This window comes from Lineus longissimus, chromosome 13, assembly GCF_910592395.1.
Source record: "Lineus longissimus chromosome 13, tnLinLong1.2, whole genome shotgun sequence".
Lineage (NCBI taxonomy): Eukaryota > Metazoa > Nemertea > Pilidiophora > Heteronemertea > Lineidae > Lineus > Lineus longissimus.
In genome coordinates this window covers 3,290,539-3,300,466 of record NC_088320.1, presented here as the reverse complement: position 1 = coordinate 3,300,466, position 9,928 = coordinate 3,290,539, and the positions used below count along the sequence as shown (strand labels likewise).

Genomic DNA, 9,928 nt, shown 5'->3' with positions numbered 1-9,928 from the left:
GGTACAGGAGCTGTATCCCTGGATCAGAAGGCTAGAAGTACAGGATATCTTTTGCACCTGCACAAAACAACTCAGAGTAAGTTTACTCTGAGGTCAGATCAGTGACAGTGTGCGTCTTTGAGTTGAAACAATCAATGACTAGGCAAATGTGAAATGTGAAATAGGTCAAAGATAGGTATCTTTCAGTCGGTGAAACAGTCGCACATACCTGGAGTTTTTGGTGTGTTCACTTTGGCTGCTGTGTCAGGTCTCTCTGGAGTAATCATGGTTTCACCTGAGGCAAATTGAACGATTGCAGAACAAAAGGTTAAGAGACAGTCAAGCTGGTTATGTACAGTACATACAGCTTGTCACTGGCAATTTATGCCATAAGCATAACAATTATTTGGAAAGTTTTCAATCAGCCCTTCCTGATGGTACAAGGTGATGTAATCTTCTTTTTTTGGTTGGATAACTTGAAATTATTTGAAACTTTCTCTAAATACTCTCAGTCCTCACCTGTTTCCATTTGTGGAGAATATCCCTGCTTTGCATCATTGCCTATAGGACCCGCTCTTGCTATGACACAGGCCGGAGCCTGCAGTGTATCGGCAAAGGCTGTCACAGGAATCCTTAGGCCGACATCGTTGCCAATCATGTCCATGGGTAGGGCGACCCGTGGGAACTCTGCAGGTCTGGGTGGCGGGAGTTGGGGTGTGTCAACATCAGCTGGCAGATCCATGCTTTTTCCTGGTGTACTGATCATGTCCAGGGGGAGGGTTGACCTGAAGTTTAATTTCATTAGGGAGAAACCAAGAAAAAAATAGAAGTTTGTTTAAAATCACCAATCAATCCTCTTCTAAACTTATATCAATGTTATTTGTGATCTTGTTAGTTTTTAAAAGTTTTCTGTGTTTCGTTCAGCAACATTTGAAGCACGCTGGCACTGAACATGTGAACGAATCAACCAAGAAATGGATTTGTACAGCTTTGGCATGACTGTCAACTGGGTTTAATATTGACTGAACAAATAGCCTTTCCACCGGGTTTCCATCATACACACCTTGCCCTCTGAGGCAGCTGTACTTTTGGTGTTGTCACAATTTTTGGTGTATAAGTTGGTGGTCTTGGCATCATCAACTTTGGTGTTTGAGGTTTTGGCATTGTGAGTTGTTGTGATGGTCTTGGAGTCATGACCCGAGGTGGTCTTGGCATAGTGAGTTGTGGTGACTGAGGTGGTATTTCAGTCCTTAATTCTGGTGGACTTCGCATCAATAACTGGGAAGGCCTTGGCATTGTTACATGTGGCATCGAAACCCGGAATGTCTGACTGCCACTGGACTGGGAGGCACTCGGCACATCCTGAGACATGTTCTATGTTGGAATGATAAAACTGTTACAAGTACAGTAGAACCTCCTGAGGCTGATAACACTACAGAGAATGGATTAGAAAAAGACTCATTGGGACCAAAATCACAGTCCTTATTACGCGTAACAGTGAGGGTGTCCTGCTTATAGAGGTGTTCACAAGGGGAGGTTCCACCCGCACATGGAGAAAGGAATGCTTGGTTCAGTGAAGCATTGCAAAGTCAGAGAGACTTACATATTTGGAGGCCAATGTCAAAACCTTTAGATAAAATGAAAGATGTTGTCTTTGTAGAATGTGAACTGAGAGCTACAAGCCCAATCTTCCCAACCAGTTTTTGCTCACCTGATCCAGCACAACAGTGCTTGGAGGACTAAAATTTATATGCTCTGATGTGGTAAATTTCTGAGTCAAAGTTGTGACCTGAAGTTGTCTCAAAAGTGGCATTTCCGTCTGAGGTCTTGCCTATGGAAAAAGAAAGATAAGGCAAGTCAATTAGCAGAATGTCCCATCTCTCAGTCACCCTCCAAACTACTAAATATACAGTGCAACATTTCACTTCGACTCGACCTGCATGACGACAGAGTCACATACACCACTGTTGGGGGGGAGTGAAATGTTAAATATCCAAACAACTGATGCAAACATACCACTTGTGGTGCCCCAGTTGTCTCCTCTGTCATCCCAGGAAACAAGACTTTTGGTGGCGACTTCCTTGGCTGAAATATTACGCCCTGGCTGCTTGGCATTTTGGGAACCTCGTGCTGCTGCATCTGGTCAATAGGCAAGACAGCTGGTTGCATCTCAATGCTCATGGCCTCATGGTCCTGCTGACCTGAATCATTGGTGTGGGACTGCTCCATCTCATTCTGCTTTGATTTCTCTTGTTCTGTTATTGCCATATTCATCTGGAAATAAGAACAAGGACATGAAATGAAATAAAAAAAGCCATCTGACTGAATCTTCCGTCGTCGGCCATTAATTCATTTTGTCAATGTTCAGAAGTTCAGTCTAGAATAGTCATCAAGAACAGTGAAATTTGCTGATAATCCAACAAACCAGTCTCCGTTCCTCAATGGTCCTCAGCTTTTCCTTGACAATCATGATCTGCTTTGTTACGTCTTTCTTCTGCTGACACATCTGATGAATCTCCTGCTCCACTCTCATGGTACCAATCTTCATCTCAGCTCTGTCAAAACGTCAAGGAATCGATCATAACATTTCAGACCGAAGAACAAATTTAAATGTCATGTTTTGAACATGCAGCTACGAAAGCAGAAGAAGAAGAAAGAGAACATGCAGTTAACTGAATTATTCATGTCTCACGAGATGACAAGAAAGGTTGCTTGTTCAAATATTAAACAATGGATGTGCTAACTAAACCTAATCGTCACCTACCTGCAGAAGAAATATTTGGCCAGAGAACACCAATGTTTGAAAAGGATACATCTTCACAATGAACTGTTCCATTGTAGCAGGTCTTCCCGACTCTGAAAAAGAAACATATTTGAGGCTGAAAAGAACATGTCAAACACAGTAACACACTTTCTGGCCTCTGACTTAATGGCTGTAGTCCCTGACAACACTAAAAATCAGACATCTTGACAAAGATGTTCTTTTAAACTGTTCACCTTTTTCTTCCTGTTTCTCTTGGATCTTCATCCTAAGTTGGTACACCTGCTCTTCGGTGGTCAGCCTGACTTGCTCCACCTCCACCAACTCTTCCTGCAAACACCTCAGTCTCTTCACCTCCGGGAAGCTCTCATATGTTGCATGGTAATCATCCCACATCCTGCGGTATTGACTCAGGATGCCATCACGCTCAATTCTAAAGGATGAATTTTGACGTCCTTATAGCCAATTTTCATGGAGCAGGTATAGAAACCAAAATCACTTTCAGTATACAATCAACGAATAAGAGAGAGACTAAGCGACATCGAAGGATACTCAGTGCCAGAAGTTTATTCTGAATGGTTTTTAAAAAGTGTCCCAAGTCACAACCAAGATGTTACAACCTGTGTCTTTAGTTACAATCAACAGTTCTACAACACAGAAGACACATTTGGTATTGTAGGTAGGTAGTTTTTTTATTTGGCAAACCTTATACAGATATTGACAACAAAAAGCGAGAGTGACGGACAGGGACACAGCCAAGGTCAACGGCTAGAATACTATAAACAGCTGTGTGCAGTTTAAAAACATGTCCTCTGGCAACCTGGCCCAGTCTCTCTTGTCACACCAATGTGTTTTGTATGGGGTGTGCCCTCTCACAAACAAAGTGTCCTGTCACAATAGATATACATACATCACCTGAAATAAATCAATTGAAGGACAAACCCAGGGCACTCTGATGGACTGGTGCACTGTGCAGATCATCCAAATCTTCAAAAACTATGCCTGTTTGTGACGAAGACAGAGTCGAGAGCCAAACCATTCTCTTACCTTTCTCGCTCACTTTCTATGACAACCTCATCCAACTTCTTCACCATAACATCTTCATGTTCAGAAAGAATGACAGCTGTCTTCTTCAAGCTGTAAATCAAACATCAGAAACAAACTGATCATGAAGACATCAAAAGCAAACTGCATGGATGGAGGCAGGCTGATATGAGGACACCAGCCAAATCTGATATCCACTGACCCAAGAACTTGAAGCTGATGTCAAAAGAACTCATTTGAAGAAGAGGAGATGAACAGGCAGAGGTGGTAAACTTGCTTACACAAGGCAACCACTTACCTTTCACAGTTGTCTCTCAGATGAATGAACTGTTTATGATATCGTTTTATCTCATCATCAAGCTGGGAGTTAGAATCCTTGAGCTTTGCCGTTCTTTCCTTTTCATACTCTGTCTCCTTCTCTATGGCCTCAATCTGCAGCTTTTCCTGTTCAATCAGTTTAACTAGCTGCTGGTTTTCATGCTCTTTAAAGACAAATGAAATCATGTAGATTGATTCACAATTTGAATAGGAATTTCCAATGGACCCCAAGCTTAACTCTTATTCTGTGTGCAACATAAAAATAGGTTAGCACCAGCAAGCCATGGAATAAGAATTAAGACAATTCAGTGCCTCTCTACAGTGACACACAATGGCCAATTTCCCATCATGTCACAACCAGAATCCCTGCTCTGGCCTTAAGTCACAACAATTGAATTACTCTCTGCCACAGCCAACGACAATGTCATTGTCACAACCAGTCCCTCATGGAGAGACAAACAGTTGTTTGCACTAGACTGTAGTAGGCCCCCTAGTGATCTTATCAACACAGAATCAGCCATCAGGTTCAGGACTGTGATTGTGACAATATCAAATTGGGACTTAACTGGTCCAGCTGACTTGCTGCTGCTGGGTGTGGAAGTTTTCACTCTCACACTTACCTATATTTTTGACAATCCTATCAAGATCAGCTGGTAGAGCCATGTCTCCTGTAAAAGTGTAACGCTTTAGTTTAATACTGTCCGACTGTGACAGGATGCAACAGGTTGGAGACATGTTTTGTTGTCGAATGTTGAGCAAGTTGATGAAACTAAAAAGGCCCATGATGCATGATTGATGGCTAGGATTTTTAGTTTCATTGACATCAGCTTTTTGACACGATTTGTCATTTTTGTGAGGGTCCGGTGACCCTTCCGTCTGTTTCGTGTCTCCTGTCACAGCATTTTCTCGTCACTGTTGCCAGTAGAAGTAGCCTAATCTAGACAAAACAGTGCAGTAGGCCTAGAGTATATGAGTACATCATGCATACACACACATACACTGCATGCAGTCTCCTCGCCTGCGCCTCGGAGAAGACACGTGCAACTGCAATGCATGGTGATTCTGGGCGGGCCTGGGCGGGAAAATTTGGCTTGCAAAAATGGGATTAAAACTCCTCAATTCTCGTTTTTCAAATGAAACTTTTTTGTGACAATAGATTCTACAAATATTATCTAGTCGTCAGTGACCTTACTTAGGATTGATCGATACTTGAACAGCAACGTTAAGAGTGCTAAAAGTAAGCGTGCCGAGCTGTCATCACCCGTCAAATTTTAATCGTCTGCTTGCTTGGAGGGAAAGGTTATGACTTTTGAACACCCACTTTCCAAGTTTTCCCGATAGAGGTGCCACTGTATAAGCGTGAAAAACACGTATGAGAAGGCCAACCGTCGTGGCGCCTCTATCGGGAAAATGAGAAAAGTGGGTGTTCAAAAGTCCACATCATGACGTCATTTGAGGATTGTTTTCTACGGTGGCCCATATGCAGATAGCTATTTTTGTCGTTTGTAACCGCTTTTGGCTTCTTCTTGGCTCCTTCAGCGGGACTGCATGGGTGGAACAGGGCAAAGAAGACAACGACTTTGTATCAAATATCACATGGTTTTATTCAAATAAGACAAACATAACACTACCCTCCTTACTAGGACTAGGAGCATAATTGGCCAATCAAGTTCTCTTATTGACTTAGTATGTTTCACATTGATTCATAACACATTGAATGAATTTCCAAACAGGCATGTGCTCTTACACAGTAGCTCTATGACGAGTGCTAGCCTTGGCATCATCTTGAGAAAACTGAGAGGGGACATGGCCAACAGAAATCCACCTTCTGAATCAAAACTTCAAATGCATTGCAAAACGGCCACAGCAGTAACTGTTCTTGCCAAGCCTAACATACATTTTACAGGCCCCTATACATGCACCACCATCATCATGACTTGGTGTACAACTCTTTCACCCTGAACCCTACACTAACGTCATTCCGTAAAGTGTGCTGGTCAATCAAGCTCATGACACCCCATGGCTTTGGCGTCTTCGTCCAGTTTTGTTCTAATTTTGTTGCGGCAGTCCGGAGACAAGCTTGCAAGTAATCTAACTCTTTTAATCGTACGTTGGCAGTCACATTATGTCCTAATTCAAATGGGTTTTCTATCTGCATAGCACCATCATCAGTCTTTGGAATTTTCCGTCCATGAAGTATTGAAAGTCCAAAATTTGTGAAATCAAACGTAGAATAAAACTGGAAGAATTCCATCAGTAGTTCACCTGGAAATAGAAACCAGAGTTGTTTGGTTGACATTGTTGGTGAGTGGGTGGCATTTTTTGAACATACACAGTGGAACTGCTCTTCATACAATGTAGCTCTGTTGGCAGGACAGAGTCTCTCTATTAAGGACCCTGGATGTGTGTCCCTTTCCCATCAATGTTCCCTCCACAACCAGGACGCCTTTCTATTCAGGCAAGCTTTTGTCGATACTAAGGTGTCACCAGAGCATTGCACATGTTATGTTTCAGACCTCGATAAGGACAAGGGTCATCTCATAATGAGGATAGGTACATCATCTACGTTTGCAGAGGAATCTGGACAGAACCAGTTCACAAACTTTTGCCTGCTTCCTGGTTGTGCAATTTTGTCAGAAAAATGTCCCACTGGCTTCCCGAAACTCACCTAAGTCTTGTGTATTTTGAGATACTGGTAGCGGAGATACATCTTGAAGAATGGACGGATTATTTGACGTAGCACCTAAAAGTTAGAACAGCAAAGACATCATGCACATTTGCAGATATTTAGTTTAGTCATTTAAAATAAAGAAACCTTGGGTCAAAATTTATCTAGTACAAGGTTGAACATATAAAGAAAGGCTGAATCTATAATGCTAATAACGCTCTACATGAAAGAGCATTTAGTGACAGAGATCTGGCTATTTTATTACAAAGTGGCTATTCTTACGACTAGTCGTAACTTAGGATTTATGCGATTTCAGAGATTAAACTGAGGATCTAGGGAGATAAGACTAGTGTAAAGTAAGGGTAAGGGTTAGGGTTGGCGCTAGGAGTAAGTGTTAGGGTCAGGGTGAGCGTCAGGGTTAGGATTAAGGCCCAAAAAGGTGAAAATGATCGTCGTAAGAATAACCAGTACTTTGTATGTAAAATGCATTAGGGATCGTCGTAAGAATAGCCGCGGCCATCTTATTAACTCTTATCTGCCTGCATTATCATAACACTTACCATTAGTTATAAACCTTTTTAAAGGCAACAAAGCTGACGGTTTCCGTGACTGCAGGAAGAACAAAATCATACACATCAACATGAAGTTTGAAAACCTGGGCCCGGGACGATTCAAAGTAAGCTGGTTTAGGCTGGCCCACTTCTGGAGGATGAACACTAAGGGGTGTACTTGAGGGGTGTAGGCCCCGACATTGTAAAGAATCTCAGACATCTGTAGCCCTGACCTGGAAAATGGAGAGGATATTTTAGTTTCAGGAGGCAGACCCATAAACCAATGAAAAGAACCATCACGACGGGTATAATCTAAGAAATTTGATGGCCAGCAGAAGTGAGTACTGGGAAGAACTTACAGATTATTGAGGGTAAGATCACAGTACACGTTGAGTCCTTCGTGAAAGAAATGAATGATGGGTACGCGGGCCTCCAGGATCTTCTCGACACGCATCACATGGGGTAGGAAGACTTTGAGGATATCGCCAACAACGCCGAGAGTTCGTTGAACAAAGTGTCGATCATTGTCACCAGGCATTTTCGTCATGTACTTGAGATTGCTAATCTTTTTAGCCTGTAAAGAACAACATTCACTATCAGAAATATATACAATAATCAGATAAGAAAGGATGTAGTGACTAGGATGAATTACTGCAGACGACAGCTATCATCACCAGGTGAAGCAGAAGAAGATAAGAAAGAAAGTTATGAAGTCACAACACATAAGTTTGAGGTACATCCCCATTGCTATCTATTTGCTCATAGGGTAACCAAAACACTCTCTTTAATTTAGTATGCTTGATGTGGAGATAGAGCAAAATATAACTTTCCAAAGAATCCCGATATTCTTCAAACTACGCCTTCTAGGATCTACAATATTGTAGACTGTGTAACAGCCAACTACTATACTCACCATTGATGGTGTCTTCCCAAGATCTAGAATCATATCTAAATCGCTTGTATGTTTCCCAAAACCATTCACAGATGAGCCAAATGGTATGACTTGTACATGAGGCAGAAGACTAGACAGTGAATCCTCCAGTAAGGTACATAAGAAGAATCGTAACCGCGTTCCAAGCTCTGTGAGACGTTCACCTTGGTAAAACATTTGCAGCTGCTCTGTAACCTGAAGAAATAACCAGATAGAATTCAAACACAACATGTCAATGCTCAGGAATATATTGCCCCACCTTTTTTAAAACAATAGACAAAATTTTTTTCAAAATCAACATCTTCAGAATCTGCATCAAACCTCCATTTATTACCATCTGCCCTGCATTTTCAGAGTTTGCACCAAAACCAATACTTACAGATGATGCATTCTGAAGATCTGTCATCTTGACTCCCTTTGTTCTGTCAAACTGAACGGGGACAGTTGGTGTCGCTTTATTATCCAAGCCCGGGTTGATTAGATACAGCACTCGGGTCTGTGTTGGGACATCAGCATTGGAAAAGTGATCAGCACCTGCCAGTAAATTTTGAAGAGACTCTCGGTCTTCAAATTCGATAAGCATGTAATCCTGAAGAAAAAAATACAATGTTAATATTTGAATCCTATCAGTTTCGATGATGAAGCTTTTCCTGCTCTCGATTCTAATTCTCTGGATGACAACCACTTCCAAGAAAGTTCTTTGCTTCAATTTTCAGAGTGTGTACCTCTGCGAAATCTTCTGCAGCCTCTTTCCTTTTTTTCAACAGAATGAGATATTGTACATGTATCTTGCCAATTTTACCTTGACATGACTGTCATAAAACATTTTGTTGACTTTCCCAAAATTGCTGCACATCTGATGAACATGGTTGCAGGAGAATTTTCCTGGAACCTGTATGAGGACACTGCGATGAGCCTGAGCTTTCCTAAGCGTGTTCATCTGATTGTAAGACATTATCGGTAACAGCTTGGGACTTGTGATGACTGGTCCTCTGTCATTTACACCTGAAAATAAGCAGTGAAATGTAATGAAATAGAAACGTTTGTCCCCGCCCTTTTTTAGTTTTTACATTTCAGATTTGTACAGGGAAAGTGAAACTGAAAGTCATCACCTTCTGATCGATTTTGCTGCAAAGTCGCATGATTTTCTGTCTTTTTAATTCTTTTCCGTTGAATGCCTTTAAAGCCAGATGCCAAATATCGATAAGACTGAAAATGATTCACTTTCCAACGAGCTAAAAGCTCTGTTATGGGAAACGCAGATTTCATAATTTTGGATTTTGTCCACCATGCGGATTTTTGTTATCCGCAGTGAATATTTCGGTTATGACTTTTGAATACCCACTTGCTCGGTTGTCCGACATTTTTCACGATCAGACAGTGGCGCCGCTATCGGGAAAACTGGGAAAGTGGGTGTTCAAAAGTCATAACCCTGCCGTGCATTGCCAGCCTCCTAGTGGAATTCTGACAAACGACAAACGACCTGATCGCCGACAAAGTTCGTCATCACAAATTACAAATTGCACATGACCTGCTAACGCGGATTGGATATAAGTTGTGTTTAGACAGTAGCGCCTCTATCGGGAAAATCGGGAAAGTGGATGTTCAAAAGTCACAACTGAATATTTCTGATCAAACATCATAATTAAGCTTTAAATAAATCGTAGAGTCAAGTG

General features: G+C 41.7%; 1 protein-coding gene and 1 long non-coding RNA gene across 2 annotated transcripts; both read right to left on the bottom strand.

Annotated features, from left to right (window-relative positions):
- Window positions 1–1,186: 1,186 nt before the first annotated feature.
- Window positions 1,187–2,078, bottom strand: LOC135497766 (uncharacterized). The gene is made up of 3 exons (XR_010448954.1): window positions 1,996–2,078; window positions 1,691–1,810; window positions 1,187–1,353 (listed from the first exon to the last, which is right to left on the bottom strand). It is a non-coding gene; the product is annotated as an uncharacterized LOC135497766 (long non-coding RNA).
- Window positions 2,079–5,703: 3,625 nt separating this feature from the next.
- LOC135497924 (poly(A) RNA polymerase, mitochondrial-like) lies at window positions 5,704–9,549 on the bottom strand. Its single transcript, XM_064787956.1, has 8 exons — window positions 9,365–9,549; window positions 9,055–9,257; window positions 8,632–8,841; window positions 8,235–8,447; window positions 7,681–7,895; window positions 7,331–7,554; window positions 6,771–6,845; window positions 5,704–6,367 (listed from the first exon to the last, which is right to left on the bottom strand). Exons 1-8 carry the CDS (start codon window positions 9,519–9,521, stop codon window positions 6,033–6,035), a joined length of 1,632 nt encoding a protein of 543 aa, XP_064644026.1. The 5' UTR covers window positions 9,522–9,549; the 3' UTR covers window positions 5,704–6,032.
- Window positions 9,550–9,928: the final 379 nt, after the last annotated feature.